This window comes from Emydura macquarii, unplaced genomic scaffold (genome assembly GCF_026122565.2).
Source record: "Emydura macquarii macquarii isolate MOO-44397 ecotype Brisbane River unplaced genomic scaffold, CSIRO-AGI_Emac_v2 contig_3671, whole genome shotgun sequence".
NCBI lineage: Eukaryota > Metazoa > Chordata > Testudines > Chelidae > Emydura > Emydura macquarii.
Window position 1 is genome coordinate 12372063 of NW_027133808.1, and position 20072 is coordinate 12392134.

Below are 20072 nucleotides of genomic sequence, written 5' to 3' on the forward strand. Positions count from 1 at the left end.
TGAGCAAGCATAAGCTTTAAGATGTTATCAGATACTTAATTTTCAAAACAATAAATGGTTAGTCATGTACAATAATTGAGGATCTTTCCCTAGTATATTCAGAGGAAATCTAGGTTCTTAAATTATGTTATCAAATGATTCAGTCTCTTAATGTGTGCAGCTTTTTTTCTTCTTCGCAGGGCTCCAATTTGAAAAGAAATATTGAACAAATATTGTTCACACATTACTTTACAAAAAGAGAAGCTTGAATTCAGAATTTCCAAATGATATGTCTTCCTTTTATTGTTAGTTAAGCTTCATTGCATCATAAGCAAAGTTAAAGTAACTTGAAAAAATGTACACAACTCTATTTTATATAAGTATTGAGGAACAAACATATGGTCCATCTGAATACTACTAATACTGTGTGAGGATGTTGCCTGTGTAGTCTGATCACATGGGAGCTGTGGGGGACAAAACATGCTCAGTGAAGATGGAATCCTCTAAGTATATAGCTGCCAAACCCTAGCAAGCCTCTTAGTGTGTACAAACTGAGGTTTTTCAAAGGTTATAACCTGGCCAAGATAGGGTAAGTTTTCACAGAGACATATCCCTGTCACCAAGGCAATCCTCCTGACAAATTGCAAGCCATTGCCCCAAAGCGTGGAGGCACTGGAGCTTCGCAACAAAATGATTTAAGGGGTGGGATTTTTAACATGGGGAAATAACATTTTCCCCTAATCTCATTCTTGGAAATGGCTGAACTGGTTTAGATAACACCCCTCAAAAAAAAAAAAATATTATCCAGAAGTAGACATCCAACATGGAAAATTTAAGTCCATTTGACTGCAATTTGGCAAAGTTGTAAGCAACTGAAAATTGGGTCTTGGATAGGAAGTGTTGGAAACCTTAACTGTAGGCACTGCTACATGTATCATATGTAATATGTTAGTGTGTGAATATACATTCATATATGTATATAAAACACATGTGAATATTAGAAAAACAATGTATGTGTGTAACACAACAATTTTTACCATTATAGTCAAAGCGCATAGTGGCATCTATATTATGATTTGTGTATTACGTATAATAAAACATTTCCAAATTTCACCTTTCAATATTTGTTTTTCTCCATACTTCTTAAAAGCACGAATTAATAGTTACTGCTAAAGAGATTGTGTTCTAACTCTTCAGAGATTGCCTTGAGTGCATGAAACAGTCATTTGCTGACTCACAATCGTTTATTCTGAATTTGTTAGAACCACTGATGCATGAACTGCTTATCAAAGTTTGATAAATAGATCATGAGTCACTCTGATAAATTAATATTAATGAGTCAATTTCCAAAGGATTCAGGATCCCTTCTGTCTAAAAATCAACGAATTATTTGGCTTGGAGAAACATTTATTGCTGATCTGAATTAACTATTTCTATTAAAAAATTGCTCTGGACCATTCAATTTACAGAGTTAGATCACATTTAAAAAAGCTGCAATGATTTACTAGACCATGATATCTCAAACAGTCATAGTCTGCTGTGTTAAAGACAAACGGAAAAAACCTTAAAAACCTATAACCTTAAGAGACAATTTGCGACAAGTTATTGCGTCACTGGTCTGCATTACAGTATAGGCCTGATCCAAAGCCCAGTGAAGTGAATGGAAAGACTCCCACTGACTTTTAGGCTTTGGAACTGGTCTTAACTGAGAAAGTCTTAATACAATAGCAGTACTTCCAACACCAGGCATTCAAAAACTAGACTCTGGCACCAATAAAGTTATGAAATTTTAAAATATAAAAAGTTATTGTGTTTTATAGGTCTTATTTTTTGAGCCATAAAGGTTACACTTCAATCACCTGTTCCAGCTTTTCTTTGCAGCACTGAGGGCTAGAATCTTATGGCAGGTCTACACTTAAAACACTAACGTTTAAGTGAAGATACTCCTACACCGAGCTGCTCCTGTAGTTAATCCGCCTCCATGAAAAGTGGTAGCTATGTTGATAGGAGAAACTCTCCTGCCAACATAGTGCTTTGTACACCAGAGTTATACCAGTATAAGTCTGTAGTGTAGACCTGGCCTTACTTTTATTTATTTATTTTACATAAAAGCTGAGATTCTTGTATACTCATTTGTGTCCAAGAGCTGGAACTTTAACGAGAATGCTAAATATAGGGAGACTTGTGATGAAAGTATGAGAGTTGGCAACACTGCTAGATAGTTATGACTCCTTTTTAGAGTTGTTAGGCACTACTGTGTGAATTAAAGCATCACCAGGAAAACATGAGAAAATGTCGTGGTCATTCTGTTTACAATAAGGGAACCATGCCAACACACTGTACTAGGAATCTCATGTAAGAACTGAAATCTGAATAAGAAAATTCATTTATGCTTACCTGAAAATTTCCTTTCTACAAGTAATAAGCACCACAGATCTACAATGAATTCAGCCTGTTCATTCATTCAGACTGTTTGCATCTTGGGGGCAGAACCAAATCCATCAGTCACTGGCAGCATGGGACTGTCCCACTGGCTGAAGTTCTTTCCAACTGAGATAAGTTTCACAGTGAGATTAATTGAATTGTACTTTCCTAAATTACAGATTGTATTAAATAATATCTTGAAGAAAAAGCATATCCTACTTGTTCCCATAATTAAACAAATCCAAATCTTTGGATATGAAGTTCCATCTCTATTCTTTATTACATATATGTCACCAACATGGGCCTGATCTCTGGAGCTTCTTAGCTGAAGTAAGGAAATTTTCAGTTAAGCACAGATACCTTTTCCTATTCTTCACTGTGCTCAGGTCCACAGATATATAATAATGGAATTTTCACAGCAGTGGGAAGCAGGACCTTTCAATATGGACATCCAAAATACCATTGTTGTACTGGAGGGTGTTTGTGGCTGCTCACAAGTGTATCTTTTATCTCTGGGAAACCACAAACCACACTGAAGCTGATGGGCATGTTAGCTGATTTTCATTCAGGCTAAATGAAAGAAGCAATTAAGCTCCTTTATGGAATAAGGTAGCTGATACAACAGAAACCACTGCCCAAGGCATTAGATCACACTGGAAAGCCTGAGCTTCAGCCAGAATAAGAGGAGTTTCCCTGGGTCTGATTGAAAATGAAGGATCTAGGGCATTGATTGGTTGAGCTGTGTGTGTGTATGTGTAAGAAGCAGAAAGCAACCGGAAAAAACAACAAAAATCCAGATAAGAAATGTGAGTATGACCTTGGAAGGAAGCCAATAAAGAGTTTATTTTAGGCAGAGGACTAACTGGAAAGGTAATCTTGGAAATTGCGAGCAAGGAAACTCCCTCCTGTTTGTTCCTACTGTGTTCAGGGAAACAGGACTTTGTGTACAACAAACAGGATGGTACCAAAGAAATAGCTGACTCAATTTATTTATTCTCCTTAGGAAAACAACTTATCAATGACTATTGCCTAACTGTTCAAGTCAAAGAGCAATATTACATATATCCTCCTTCTGGGTACTTAGGAGTGGAGAAGACTTCTGCCAAAAAATGACACTGGCTGAAGACTGGATGACCAATATGTAGAATCTGGTGAATTTATTTATTTGTGGCCATGTCCCCTGTAGTGTACCTAAAAAAAGTCTTCACTTTTTATGTGTTCACAGCTAAGTTAGCTTCTCACATAAGTTAGTCTTCCCCTGAAATATCCTCAAGGAAGGATATGCTACTTGTTGCAAATGAAACATACACTCCATTGATGCTAAAATATTATTCAAATAAATCTATCTATAGCTCTAGGTCTTGAAGACAAGCTATGGGCATCTAAAGGAAAGGGATATTTATAACTTGTGATCTTTATAGGTAGATATAAATTAGACATGAGACCATCTTGAAAATCAAAGGGCTTCATTTATGGTATAAAGTCCATGAGATTTCCAAACCTGCTACAATTTATGTGATAGAGTAATAAACAACATCTTCACCTGTCTAACAACTAATTTAATATTATGTACCAAATCTGGCACTTATTTACCTAACCCCCACAATTTTTTGAAAAGCAGAAAGTCACTGGAATTAGATGTGATTTAGTTTTTGCTTGTTAGTATTTTAAAACATCAAACTTCATTATCCTTCCCAGTACTCACTCTTAGTCAGCAGAACTCAGGATTTTTATTCAACAGTTGTAAAATTCTCAATAAACATCATTCACTGAATACACTGAAAACTATTACAGCTAAATGAAAAAAGTAACAAAAAGCTAGAAGTAAAATAGAGTTTCTATTGATTTATGTAAAGGAATTCTCACACAACAGATTTAAAAAATCAAGTTGTGGTTTCTTATGTGAGAAAAATTTTTCATTATCACTTCAACTATTTAGATGGTTCTGGTAAAAATAATAAGTTCATTCCACAACTGGAAAACTAGCTTTTCATTCTGAAAAAAATCTGCAAATGCTATAAAATGGTGACTCCTCACTCTGTTATAGTTGTGAATAGAGTATTTTAGAAAATAACAAGTCATGTGAATAATTAAAGAAACAACTGACAATTTTGAACAACTGTTTTGCTGCATGCAGCTGTTCTCAGACACAAACAGTGTATTAATTGGTATAACAATGATCAACTATCCAGCATCTATTTTCTGAGTTAGTTTCCTTGTGCTATGTTTCCATCAAGCATAGAAGATAGAAAAGAGATAGGGGCTTACCTGTTCAGTTATTTTTGGTCCATTGATATGAGCTTGTGTAAGAGCATCATTAACAAGTGAGTGAAAGTTCAGAAGTACATGCTCAATGTCATACGTCCCGTGCATTGCACTGGATAACTCTTCCAGTGACTGAATATATCTCCGCCAGTGAAGGTCAATTTCTGCCATGTTAGCCAAGCAGCCTCTAATTACATTCAGGCAGTACCCCATACATGGCTTGCTTAAAATCATTCCTTGGCATTGGGGGCAATATTGCATTCGTAGCAAGGCTCTGCTGCATTCTTTAGAGAACTGCAAATGATCTGTTGTATTGATCACTTCAATCCCTAAATTGAGGGCCTGCAAGAAAGTACGACTAGATAACAATGATCTCCCCATTTGTCCCATGACTATTTTTGGAACATTACCAAAAGGGCTGATGTCTCTTCTTGACATTCGGATGCATTCTGAATATTCCACTGAAATGTCAGTCAGACCAGGATTAATCATGTAATTATAGACTAGTGGGAACAGGGTGTCAAAAAATCTGTTCACCAGTTCTTCTGTACCAATGTCTGTGCCAAATACAAAGAGTCCCACATCCGTAAAAAACTCTTGAAAGGCTGTAGCAGCATCAACACCCATATTTCTGTGTGTGTTGCAGAAAAGCGTGCTTGTATAATTCTCAGCCTGTCTGATAAGCATTTCAAAGGTTTCTGTAATAAAAAAGTGAATATTTTAGAGTAAAAAGATTAGACATTTCAGCAAAAATTTAAGAATCTAACAAGGATTATATTACTTTAATTTCTGTTTCACTTATGACAGATATCTTTCTATTGCAACAATTAATGGCTAGAGTTTAAGAAGATACATTCTAAACGACATATAAAACCTAGAACATTCTGGATCTTACTAGAATATACAATAATAAACACCAACTTTTATGATATAATGTATTTTCTAAACAAATGCAAAGGGAAAATGAACAGTTACTAACTTTCAGAACAAATCAGATACCACAGCTGTCTATACATTTTAGATCACCCTTTCCATTAATTCAATAGATCTTTCACAACTTGAAATATAAGTGAAATATTACCACTCATGCCACTTCAAATCATGAAATAAAGTCTTTACCATTTAGAGTGGGGTGCTAAAGGTGGCAATGAACACTTGAAATAACTCTTGTTTTATTCATTAATATTTAACTTTATAGAACAAACAGATTTGGCTTCTTTTTGAAAAACAGCAGGTGCAGCACATACAGTCTGAAGCCTACCTCTAAACTGCGTTGATAAATCCAACTATGGCTATGGTAAATGGGAATTGAGGGCACTCAGGACTTTGCAGAATTTGGCCCAAGGCTAGCAAAAAAATGATTGTCTATGGCACCAAATGCTAATGTTGTGCATGCTATGTCTTCCTGATGTATAAGCACCCAGGATAAAAAGAGTTAAAATACCCATGCAGTACCTAATTCTGAGAGTAGGTAAGACAATTGTTAGGTTAAAGTATTTTCCTCTGAATGGGGAGTCAAACTCTTTCTGAGGTTCAATGGGTTCACAAAAAGAGAATTAATGACCACACCACCTTTCAAAACACTTGAACGTAGGTGAGGAGCCTTGGACTAGGAGTTTCCCAGGAGAAAAGACCACAGGCTGAGCCTGGAAGAGAAAGCAGTGTGTTTAGGTAGTTACACACCAAGAGTTGCTTCTTGGTGATTGGACAGTTTTGTCTTAAGATTTCTGCAAAACAGCCTGTATACAGTTGTAACCACCTCTGTTCAATGGAACAGAACTTGTATACATTTTGTAAATAAACAAATTACACTAAATCTCCTGACTCTGCATGACTGATTTCTCCTTTATTAACACAGAGATAAGGTTGCATAGGCATGTACCTTTACTCTATTTCCTGGTTTTCAGAAGTGTCAGTTTTGCTGAATTTAATGTTTCAAAAGGGCACAAGATACCACCGGGCAATCTTAACTCCCTGTTAATGACAGCCTGTTATGGTTTTTTTGTTGATCAGCAAATGTAGCTTATGATCAATTTGCAACAGCAAAATATGCCCTCATACCCACAAAACTCAGCTGATGAATTCTCCCTTCATGAGGCACTTTGTGGTGCCACTCAATCATTTGCGACTTGTTCAGAATACAGTGGCATAATTGTTCACTGTCTGGAGCTGCTGTGCTATTTATTATGCCTGGTGTGCAAGCATTACACGGGCTGACTAGAAACTAACTAACTTTAAACCGGTATTCTTGCTTTTAAAAGCCTTTAATAAAAGTTGGACTTTCCCAATGCTGGGGACTGCTACTTAAGCCTTTTAATGATGGATTTCTGTACTCACACAATGCTAAGTGTTTAGAATTTTGCCACTATATCTGACATTGACAGGTAATTAAAGTTTTTTCTGCAGTGGGACCTATAACAATTTCCTTCCCCCCAAAATCCATCTAATTTTTATTCCACTTTAAAAAACATCAAAGTTTTATTTTTCTCCACAGGTGTTTAGAATAGCCACTCGGGTTTTTATTTCTCATTTCCCTGGTCAATCACTGTCTTCCTGTTTTTTAATTTGGCCCACTCATTGACTTTTAACTATTTGTATATTAAGAGGGTGACAGTTTAGCATGTTTTATTATATTGCATTTGTATTTATTCTGTGGTACAACACCCTTAGCATTTTGTAAAAATGTTATTACATAGCTATCATTAATATCACAATACTCAATTTCTGAAACTGATGGCTCCAAGCCATCATGCTGAATAATTGTTTCCATGGGAGGTTAGCTGTCAAATAGCCAGGATCTGTCATTCTCTGTACCTAACATTATGTAACCCAACTAATCATAACTCTGCCCCCTCCATACCAGATGTCTCTACACTCAGAAACCGGCCTGTTCCTGAAGAGAGTTGGCTGCCTTTGGGTCAGCTGAACTAGTGTTGACTATGATTTAAAAATCCAGTGGTATCACTGAAGAAACTGTTCTTGAAATCAGAACACATGATACTGGATTTTTTCTTATTTGCTTTTTCAAAATACAGTCTATATTAATCTAACTGCAATAAAATATCACATCAATGTCTCTGCCTAACAAATAACTTTGGGAATTGAAGAGAGGATGCTTCCCTCTGTTAGAACAAGGGTGCAATCTCATTGCCAATCCTTGGTGCCAATTTATAGATTGGAAAGAGATATTAGGCTCCCCTTGTTCATATTCTTAGCCAACCCAATGAAATATGCTTGCATATACTGAAGTATATATAACCACACAAGACCAAATAGTCCAACACCACATATATCTCCATACTAGTTACAGCAAGCTGTGACCCTTTAGAACAGGATGTCTCCATTATCTGAATAACTTATAGGATAAAATGATAATCCTTCTCCTCAATCTATGTGTTTGGGGACATGACCTTTGAAGTTTTAAATAAGGAGATTGGCTTCTTATTGCTGTTTCTACCATGACCCTGTCATATATTGTATCTTTTTTGCGTTATGGACATGAATTCTGGCAAGCTTTAAAACAAACTATTCAATCCCATTTTGCCCTGTGATTTACTGGTAAGGAGAATGAAAGATAGGTTCTTTAAAGAAAACCCAAAACAAATACCATTGGTATGTTGTGGTCTTCTCCTTTCCTCCCCTTCCCTCCCTCTCCCTGCCCCCCAGTTCCCCCAGATCTGCATAAAAAACTCAGTTGAGGGAATACAAATGAGGATTTTACAGACCCATGGGAAGCTTGGCTAAAAATGAACAGATGTGTGAGAACATAGCTTAGTGAACAACCCATTTTACCTACTGAGTGACTCACCATATATTATATCTAAAATTGCTGGGTTTTTATTCAATAAGGAAGCTAGTGTTTTGCTATTAAATATTCCATGTAGTCTCAAAATAAAGGTCTTAGAAAGGAACTTGATTTGTTCCACATATTTTAATATAGTCTTGCAAACCCTTATTTACATTTTTCTTTTACAATTTTTATTTTTTAAACTGGCTCTCCCTAAAAAGAAAGAGAAGGGAAATATGCAGATCAAATCAATAGACATAAACCACTCACTTTAAAAACTTTAAGAATCAGATATTGCCAAACTACATCTGACAGTTATTGTGAGAAATACTTTGAATTCAGTCAGTGACTCGCTGCCATAAAAACCCAAGAAATAACGGAGTAATGAGCATAAATTGGACCTGAAGTCCAAGACTGTCTGCTGCACTCCTGAGAGTTAATTATTTGTGGATAGGAATAAAGGGTTTGGAGCCTGGTCCAAAGCCCATTAAAGTCAATGGAAATATTATTGTTAATTTCAGTTGGCTTTGGATCAAGTTCTTAATAAAAAAAAGATTACAGAGAAGATATATTAATATATTCCAAATGAACTGAACATTATTGTACAAGCCTTCTTTCTTTTCCCATTTAAAAATGTGTCAAGGTTCCCTTAATTTAAGGTCAGATTATTGCACAGGTCTACTGTTTCTGGTCAGCTTCATCTCTTAGATCATTCTCCAGAAGACTGAGGAAAGATGTGTTAATTCTACCTCTTTCCTTATCCCTCCCATAAAAACTAGACAGATTGACTACTTTAGACAGAAGGAAATTTCATCAGCTGCCTTTTTATTCAGTTTTATATTTGACTAATACCCATCTTTCTCTAAAAGTACATTCAACTATAGTAAGATAAGTTATCTGCACTCACAGAAACCATGATCCTTAAATTTAGAGTGCATAACAGACACTAAGGGAGGTAGTGGGAAAAAATCAAGCTGATTCCTATTTCAGACTGTTTAAATAAAACAAACTGTAAGATACATTGAAGTCTTCTGAGAAGGTGGCCATTTTCAAAAGTTCAGATTCTCAGTCTTCTATAGGAACCTTGCCAAGGCTTCAGATAAAATTGATATCAGTAGGTAATATTAGTAAAATAATGGTGTAATAGTAACCTATATAGAATGGTATGAACAGGCATTTTATGACCTTTTTCATTTTTCCATTATTCTTTCATAGATAAAAACTGTAACATATATAATCTAAAATGTCTGTTACAATTCTAGGCTGCAGTAACTGTTGCTAAAAGCAGAAACATTAGATGAAATAATAAATCATGCTGTACATGAATAATCAAGAGATTTTTGCAGTGTAGTTCTAAACAATACAGAAATTTTCAAGACTGAATTACATTTCTAGTGCCCCTGCAATCCGCAAATAAATGAATATACAAATTGTCTGCATGACTTATTGACCATTTGCCCTTTTCTAAGCAGCATGTGATAATAGCTGACACTTGTATTTATGATACTGTATCATGCCAGCTTAATGCAACATTGTCCTTTAAGGATTTAGCCACAAAAATATGTTTTTAGTCAGGTATATTGAACGGACATTTTTAGCTGTTAATTGTTACCATAATTAATTTAAAATACTTGTTTTGTTAGCTTTCCCCCCAGGTATTTTGAAAAATGGAGAGGTAAAAGACCTACATTTACCTGTGATATGGAACAGTACCTGTGAACATTTCACAATGACAATCTGTGTCATTATGACACTTTCAGAGGAAAGATGATAATTAAGTCAACTTGTTCCTGATCGATACTGTGAGAATATCAAAAATGTAGTAATGAGGCTCTGCATCATATAAAGCTTTGCACTCTGATTTACATCAATCTTTAGAAGATATTCACCCATATAAAATAACTGCTGACTATATAGTGCATATAAACCCAAATGTATATAAAAGCCATCACTAATACAACAAAGATAAGCATGACAAGCTGCCTTTTTACTGTTTTTAAATGAATTTTTTCAAAATAACTTACTTTGTGATTTTCACATTTGCGCTTACTATAAAATGAATATTTGTGCAACCCTAATATGAAGATGTATGCTGTGATTTTATTAGCTGTTTAAACTGTTGGAAATCACAGCAATTTCTCATTTTATATTTGTGCCAAGAAGCAACAGAAAATAAAAAACAGACAAAACATATAATATGAACTGGACAAAACTAAGTAATTCAGTAAATTGTTTTATTGTTTATTATAGGTAGATTCTATTCATTTTGAATTCATTTTTCATGTTAACACATAAAAGATAAGTTATTTTCTTGTTAATATCTGCATATTTAACACTAGTAATCAGTATATACCACAAAAGAATTGTCAGTATACTTTTTACAATGATTTGGTTTACAATAATTGTAACCACATTTATTTTTTTAAATTTGTTTATCCCAGAGACCTACTTATAATTCCAAGAATTACAAAGAGATTCTAATAGCATGTTTTTCCTCTCTTCCTGAAGTAATCAAAACATAGCTTTAAAAACAAATGTCTTTACTGACTTTAAAAATGGATACAAAACAAAATACAAGAACTACAAGCTACTGACAAGCAATAAAAAACAATACTTACAGAAACAAAGTCCTGGACTGCTACATCACTTCACTACCTCTCATTTGCACATTTTTTAAAATTATGTGAAAAATAAACCCTCCAGTTTTATCATTAATCAAAAAAATGATACGCTCATATGAAACAATTTCTGCCTTGTCTATATATAAAACAAATTTTTACAAGTAGGACACGAGAACACCCATGGGCCAAAAACAATGTTTATGAAAAATTCACATTGATTGCATTGAAAGTTGGATTGGGCTGTAAATGGGCACTGGAAGCCTTTAAATATCTGGACCTCTAATCCCCATCCTCAGTAGGTATGGGAAGGTGTTTTTTAATTGTACCTCTTGGGATAGGAGTTCATGGCAGATTTTTGGAGCAAATTTCTTATCTTTACGCTAAGTAGAATAGCACTTATTAAAATGATAACTACATTTCCCACAATTCTTACACCTTACACCAAAGTTTACCCATTCTTTTGCCTAACAGAGTTTAATCCATTCCACTTTTTGCTACATAAAGTGACCTATAGTCTAAATTGAGACGTTATGCTGGAAAAAATATTATATTATCCCAAAGGTGCTCTGACGGATTCCAATTTTATTAATACCAATGGGCCTGTCAGTTACAGTATATTGCAATTTGGCACCTGTCCAACATTTAATATAGTAAACAAATGAATAAGCACTCAGCCAGTCTCAGGTATATACCTAATGCAAATTGCAGCCCCAAAGACAGGGGTAAACCTCACCCAGAAACCATTAAGAACACGCTGAGCATTTGACAAAAGACTTTCAGTGTATCCAAAAGAATCAGATTTAACCCACTAGACCAAATCCAAATACCACACCTTAAAGGAGAGAGTTAAAAAACAAAGTAAAAATTCTAATACCTAAATAATGGTATAGGTGTTTTCATGTTTGAAAACTCAATCTGATCATATGGAACAGCCTTAATCTAGTGTTTCACTAGAGACATTTGCTGTTGAGTACTCTCATAAGTTTTGCTTCTGCTTATGGACAGTCCAAATAATGTTGGGTGTCAAGCTGTCATCTAGAGATATGGTCCAATCATGCATTTCTGGCATACACAACTCCTAATGGTCAAAGGGAATTCTGAGCACACAAATCTCAGCTTGAGTTTGCAGTTTAGAAAAGTTAATAAATGCATTGTTTTGGACAGATCTGGCATTTTCTCTTTTAAATTTTTTAAATACAGGAAAAGTACTCTTGGAAAAAACTTAAACTGCACAAATATTCCCAGCCATAAAGCAGCATGAAGGGCCAGATCTACTGTTTGAGTCCCAAATCATCTATTATAGCAGCAAAGATGAATAAGAAGAATATAATCTCTAAAACACATAAATGATCATAGTCAATTAATTATTTAGTCTGCAAAAAGAGAAGAATGAGGGGGGATTTGATAGCAGTCTTTAACTACCTGAAAGAGGGTTCCAAGGAGGATGGAGCTAGGCTGTTCTCAATGGAAGTAGATGACAGAACAAGGAGCAATGGTCTCAAGTTGCAGTGGGGGAGGTCTAGGTTGGGTATTAGGAAAAGGTTTTTCACTAGGAGGGTGGTGAAGCATTGGAATGGGTTACATAGGGAGGTGGTGGAATCTCCATCTTTAGAGGTTTTTAAGCTGCGGCTTGACAAAGCCCTACCTGGGATGATTTAGCTGAGGTTAGTCCTGCTTTGAGCAGGGGGTTGGACTAGATGACCTCCTGTGGTCCCTTCCAACGCTAATATTCTATGATTCTTTGAATTAAAAACAATTATTTAAATCAAAATCATTTTGATTTAAATCAATCCACTCTAGAATTAGGTAGGGCAGAAAACTAACAGACTTGTTTAGTGTCTAGTCTTTTTGAAATGTTAAGTGAAATTATCATCAAAAGTAATGTGGTGCAATTTATATGTATCAATAACCAAGATTGTCATACCTTTTTATAAAAGTGTTAATAGTTGATATAATGCAATAAATCTAACATTTACTCAAAGTCACTCTGTTATGCATAAATGTGAACATTGTATGTATTACATGCTTCCCAGTGTATTGTCTGAGCATGATGAGTTGACCATGCTATCTTACCTAGAGCAAGTGCCAAGATATGTAAACAAACTTCCTCAATTTGCATAATAATTACATATGAAATCAAGTAAAACTGTAGAAAGGTTTCAGTGGGGTTATAAAAATTAATACCTATTAAAATCTGCCCCCTAAAGTCTTTGAAAAAACAGGCCCTGATTTTTCTCTGACTCACATTAATTTTCTGTTGGTATGATTCACTTAACTTCACTAGAGTTACTTTTGATTTACACAGGTGTGAGTAAGACTCAGCCCAAAAATTTCAACCTGAGGTTTCTAAAGTATTATATAAGTAAAACACATGAATTTTGTGTCATTTGACATTAAAATTGACAGTTTCCTTCTAACCAAATGTTAGTTGAAGTTAAAACCTGCTCTGTGTTTACCTGGGAGTTTTAGTCAATTCCTGCAGCCACCAGTCTGAGGACACCACAAGATGATGATAAATCATGCCACACTAAGCAAGGACATTGAAGAGTCTGCCATATTTAAGCCACAACTTTGAGTCAAGGGTTTCAAAGTTTCATGGTAGTCTGGTGTGGAATTTTATATATTTATTACATTATGATTTTTTTTTTGCGCTTGAAAAGAAAATCAAGAGAGGATGTTTCTTGTCCAGTTCTTGCGCTTCTTATTCAGACAAAATTTCCATGAATGCCAGTGGGAGTTTTATCTCAATAAGGGGGTATTGGACTGTTTCTATATAAAAGCCTGCCAGATTTAGCCCTGTATTCAGATATGATTAGACAAAAATATAAGAGTGAATTTAAATATCTGCCTCTCTGCAGAGCTCTAGCCTAGATCTAATTGTTACTGACATAAACCAATATTCTAGAAGATATGGATGACAGCAAAAATCATATTGTTTTGTGCCACATCTTACAGTACTTGTACTATGGAATGCTAACTAAAGCAAGAAATGAATTTGAGGTATGCACTTTCAAGATACAGACAGGTAAATAAATACACTGTTTCTAACTTGACAAGGGAGAAGCTCTCAGGAGGTGGGTAATAACATAGACCATTACAGTCTTTCCAATTACAGGAGAAAAATAGCATCCTTCAGTGAAAAAAGTCTGATTCTGTAAATGTGTTATAAAAACAATACAAGAAATTCAGTTTTACTACCATAGTCATACCAGATATCATTGAAGTTATGAAGAATGTTTCTACACTGAGGTAGCCTCAGGAAGGCTGAAACAATGGAAAATTTTGATGACAGCTGTACAAAATAAACTGTCTAGCTGCTTTTCACAGTAACATTTTAAGCCCAGATATTGATACCCTTACTCATGTTGAGTAATACATTCTTTGAAAGTAGTCTTACTGAGTTCAACAGAACTCACTTGTGGAGCAAAGTACTACGATAACGTTGGCAGCATCTGGACCTTACATTCTAAGATTCAGGCCAAACATTTTAAATGAGCCAAACCCACTAGGATCTTAGCATAAAAGCAGATTAACCCCTTTCAAACCTGCCTTCTGTTATCTGCAAACAGAAACAAACAGGAAGAGAGCTCAGTGAACACAGAAAATAATCTTTAGCATTTCCATCCTGCTGAGACTGCTCCAGCTACGTAGGCAGCTCCTCCCTCATTAGTGGACTGCTGCCTTCTTACTGCCCTGTCTCTCAGTGAAGTCTGTATTATAACAATTTCCCATCCCACGGTGGAATCCAACAAAGTTCAGCATTCATTTTTGCACTCCTTTCTACATTATTTTGGCAATACTGGACCAGCATCTGATTCACATCAGTATAAATTAATAACATAAATAATGGAGACCAAAGTCTAGTTCATAATTTTTCTCCTTTAATGTAGACTCTAAATTTTATATGGCTGGCACTTCTCTAATACTGTTTGTAAGCATACAAAATATCACACACATACATAAAGACTAGTGTTGGAAAAGGGCTAAATGACAATAATGTCAAACTCAAAAACAACAAAAAACAGGAATTACAAAATCACCCTGTCACACTTACCCACAGTCACAAACACCCTGTCCACTCCCCTAGGAAATCAACCGTACCTAATCACAGTCACCATCACCTGTGTTATTTTACTTTCCAGGGTGTGTTTACGTTGTTTATATATTATACTACTATATTTTATTTCAGACAATATTTATCATTAATATACCATGAAATGAATACTATAGGCCACAGTCTGATCTTCATTATACCAGAATAACTCCTAGAGTCTTACATTAATGACCCCATTCTGAATTTACACAGAAGTAAATTAGATCAGAATCTGGCTCCCGATGGCAACTAAAGAATGTTCCAAATCCAATGCATGCTGCAATACAAATTACTTACTGGCCTCGAGAATATTCTCTTGTAATTAGATCTATTTCACAGTATTTTATTCATCTGGCTTCAACTGAATGGATGAAAACTAAACAAACATCCAATGAAGTGGGTTTCTGCCCACAAAAGTTTATGCCCAAATAAATCTTTAAAGTGCCACAGGACTCTCGCTGTTTAAATAAACGTAGGACATATCTCCGATGACAGCAAGGAACTTGGTGTTATTTAAAACACATCCTTTATCGTACTTGTCACTGGGCAGGGCTTATATGCTGCCATACCCCATCTCTAGCAAGGAGATTTATTTTCTTAACAGAAGCCAGCAAACAAACAGAAAGAGTCTTTTAACTCAGTCCTTACTTTCTGGGTTCAGCTCCACCCCTCTTGGGGGCATCTGGCAGGTTCCCAGTTCTATTCACTTTCTGGGGCAGCAGCCTCAGGATTGTCTCCCTGAACACTTAGTCCTTTCCTCCAGGGATCCCACTATAGGAGTGAGCTCCACTGTACTGTGACTTTCCCTCCTCAAGCACAGCCTGTTCCCGTCAATCTCTCTTTCTTCCTGCCCACTAGCAGCCCAAGATTAGCCAGCCCCCTTTAACTGGCTGGATAGGACTCACCTGGTCTGGTCCAGGGAACTGGGCCTAGTCTATCCACAGGGACCAGTTACCCTGTGACATACCCCATTCCTATCCAGGAGAAAAAATAAATCCCCCTCCAACCCATTTCTTGTGAGGTGGTTCCTGGGGCTACTTTCACCTCTCGCAAGACAAAAAATACCCAACACATTTCTGCACTGACATCCCTGCAACAAGATTCATTACAACACTCCAGGACCCCCAACCAAAGCATTTCCTTCACTCATTTAACATAACACAACATTTCAACACCATTTTCCGCAAGTCCCACCCAGTCGCAGGGTGTTCTCCAAGTTCTAGAGATCATAGAAAAGTCCCTCCAAGCACAAACCCTGGGCCCCAATCTTCCTGAGGTTTATGCAACAGGGTCAGAATCATATACCCAGGCTTACTGAGCACCATCCATATATCGCCTTATCTCAGTCTCCTGGACTTTGGGCCTGTTGAATGACTAGGCTTTTTTGTCACTGCATTCAGAGTCTCTACCTCAGTCTCCAGTTTATGAACCACGAGAAGTAATTGTTCTTTCCTAATTGGTGAACTGGAGATTTGTGGCAAGTTGTTCTTTTTCAAATTTGAGGTTCTGTAATTTACTTTCTGCTGACTCTGGTCACTCTGTAAGTTCCCCAGCCCTTATGAGGAAAGCCATAATGCAAGTCTGGGCTATCTCTTTCCAGTCCTGACCCTCTATTTGGGCTTCTACTTGTTGGAGTGGTCCTATCTGAATGCTCAGGCTAACTTGTTCAAAGGGTTCTAGCCTGGGTTCCCAGGGTACCCTGTTGAATTTGGGATTCTGTTTCAGTCCTCACAGTATCCTGTGAGGTTCGAGACTCTGTCTGGGTGTCCCTGGAATCTGCTGGAAAAGTAGGTGCTCCCTGTCCCCCCTTCCCACTGCCAGGCCATTAAAAGTGGTAGATCACCCTGTTACAGGACAGTGAGAACGAAAACTCCACTCTACCTAGGCCAGTGTGACAAGGAGGGAAAATGTCCTTCTTTGCCACCAAAAGAGGACTAGGCATTAAGCCCACAGCAAGACTGTTGCTCCCAGAGGCAGAATGGTAGCCTGCGCAGAAGAAAGGGCTTATAAGTCCTCCCTTTTGATGTGTGAGAGCTAATGGACTTCTCCTGCACCCTTCAATCCAACCACTCAGCCAAAAAGTCCTCATGACAGCCAATAACATGTTGGGAATCACCAGAAAAGGGATTGATATTAAGACAGAAAATATTATATTGCCATATAATATTATACTGCATGCAGATCTGGTCACCCCATCTCCCAAAAATATATATTGAAATTGGAAATGGTACAGAAAAGGACAACAAAAATGATTAGGGTTATGGAACAGCTTCCAAATGAGGAGAGATTTTTAAGACTGGCACTTTTCAGCGTGGAAAAGAGATGACTAAGGGGGAATATCATAAAGGTCTATAAAATCATGACTGGTGTGGAGACAGTGAAAAAAGAAGTGTTATTTTCTCTTTCTCATAACACAAGAACTAGGGGTTACCAAATGAAATTAAGAGCAGGTTTAAAATGAACAAAAGGACGTATTTCTTCACACAATGCACAGTCAGTGAACACTCGTATTATAGTTATATTTCTCTAAAAATGGCATGTGTAGTAGAAGGTGCTGAGGGATAATGAAAATGGGCAAAAAAAATCATACAAGTAGATACAATGTTTTTGTTGTTTGTTTTTAAAGTAGAATCCTCTCTGCTTGCTGGGCTTCCCTAGCGCTCTCTGAACTAAATATACTATCACAACAGTGTGATGTTAACTCATCGATGCAGGACTTTATATTTCATACATCATTAATAACTTGCTGATTTGAATCCATAAAATCTGTAGTCTTCAAAAGTTATGATGAGACTTTTTTTAATTGTCATTGTTTTTAAAGTTTTGTCGTATCTATGGCTTGATTTAATAGGCACAAGGGGAAGGGCACATTTAATATCCCAATGAAGGCATTTTATGATTGAGAAAAAAATCAAGTGGAGAAGAAAGTTTTGGGGTTTTTTTTCTATTTTTTCAGAACTATAATGTCTGGGGCTATAATCATGAAACATGTCTGCCACAGTTTTAACTTTCCACAGCTTTCCATTATTTTCAAAAATAAATTCTGTTTCTCATTTAAGATAGAACTTAGTGAGAACTTATAGCCAAAATCAGAACTGGTGTAAGTGGGCATAACTCAGCTGATGTCACTTACACCAGGTCTGAATTTAGCCCAAGTGAGTGAAAATTCCTTCCTGTCTAGAGCTATGTAAACTCAACGTGCTTGCTAATGTCACATCACTTTAATGTGCACATCAACAGCAGTAGTGTTATTCCCTTTAAATTAATATATGTGAAAGAAAAACACAACTATATTTTTGCTAAAAATTCTGTTTGGGAACATTTGGGTAATACTTAATTTTACAGGATCTCTCAAGAGCAAGTCACTAACACAAAGATGAAATTTCAATTTGCCACACATTTTATTGTGTTTTAGACCTCAGCAAAACCTCACCATACTAGCCCTTGGACATAAATTAATACTTTGCAGCAAAGTTTTCCATTAGAGCATGTGAGTTGAAAACATGGAAATAACATATTCCTTGGAATCCCGTTTTGTAAACTCTGTACTTGCTTTGGCTGCATGCTGCCATTTGTCCTCTGTCCAGTAGCAGAGAGGTATTATCTCTCTCCCCATCAAACAGATACAGCCTACAGGACCAGTTGGGGACCAGATGCTCACATTTTGTAGACAGCCACTTTGGCTTCATTTTCTCTGAAGCTGAATATTGCGCACCAGTATAGTCACGTAGAATACCTAAAAAACTAATCAACATGCAATTGAACACAGCTATGAGAATTTTCACACAAGTGCAGAAACCAACACCAACAGTGGGGCTCTCAGTCCTCCCACACATTTTACCATCCTTCCAAAGAGAAGCTGCAATAATATAAGAATAGAACCACATGATAACGAACTCCGACTTGCCCATCTAAGATGATCTCAACACCACCACTACCATCCCCAAGATTCTGCCTTAAGTCCAGAAACAACTAGTTAGCGGCCAAAGTTCTCAAAATGGGACTGTCACAAAAACTGTGGGGAAAAAAATGTGAGAAAACAGCAGGGTCAAGAATCAATACTTGATTATGGATCCTACATACCAACCACATGGTTTCACAATGACAGATAACAGTGAACTGCAGCAGAACCTCACATGGGTGTTGCAATTACCTACTACACAAATGGAAAATGAAGGACAGCCCAATTTGCAAATGTGGAGAGAATATCCAAACTACTGAACTCCTAGTCAACCACTGGTCTCTAAGATCCTTCTCTGGAGGGACAAAATTAATGAAGGAATTTAGGCTCCTAGAAAATCAGTGGGATTAACAAAGCCTAAATTAGGTGCCTAGGCTTCCTATACAATGAATGGGGAAGAGATCACCGTATCACCAGAAGCCATAAAGTGGATGAGAAACTTGGACATCAACCTGAAATGTGCTTTTCAAAATGCCATAGGAAAGAAAGAGAAGTCTGTAGGGGAGCATAATGTCTTTGCTAGCTAGCAATCAGCAGTCATAGTATCAAAAACAGTCCCAGGACCAGACACAGCCTAGAGAATCTCATGTACAGGACTTAGGTGGTAATAGACAGTCAACCAGGGAATGAGGGCCTTCTGTAGCAGAAAGCAGCTGAAACTTCCTCTCCACTGGGAGATTCATAGGTGGCTAATGCATCTCTGAAGTAGTGTGTATAGGAAAAGGCATAGCCACAGCAGCCAGACATAACCAACAGTGCTCTCTGATAAAGCCCTTGCAGAAATTAAAGCTACCTTCCCCCTGTGAATACCACAGGGAAGGCAGAAAGGGGTAACATGGTGGCCTGCCTTCCTCAAGTCAGGGGACATAAGGAACAAGTAGATCACATGCAAGTTACAACTTCCTACAGCTGCTTGGGTGAATCTGGTCTATAATATAAAAA

The 20072-nt window shown here is 36.7% G+C and overlaps 1 protein-coding gene across 1 annotated transcript in view; it reads right to left on the reverse strand.

Moving 5' to 3' along the window:
• The window catches only part of GPC5 (glypican 5), a gene marked incomplete at its 5' end in the record, with an annotated part of 634518 nt that overhangs the window by 493571 nt on the left and 120875 nt on the right, over nt 1-20072 (reverse strand). The window contains one exon of the mRNA XM_067536868.1: nt 4672-5366. Coding sequence (XP_067392969.1) covers nt 4672-5366 — 695 coding nt within the window. The remainder of the gene's footprint in view (nt 1-4671; nt 5367-20072) is intronic.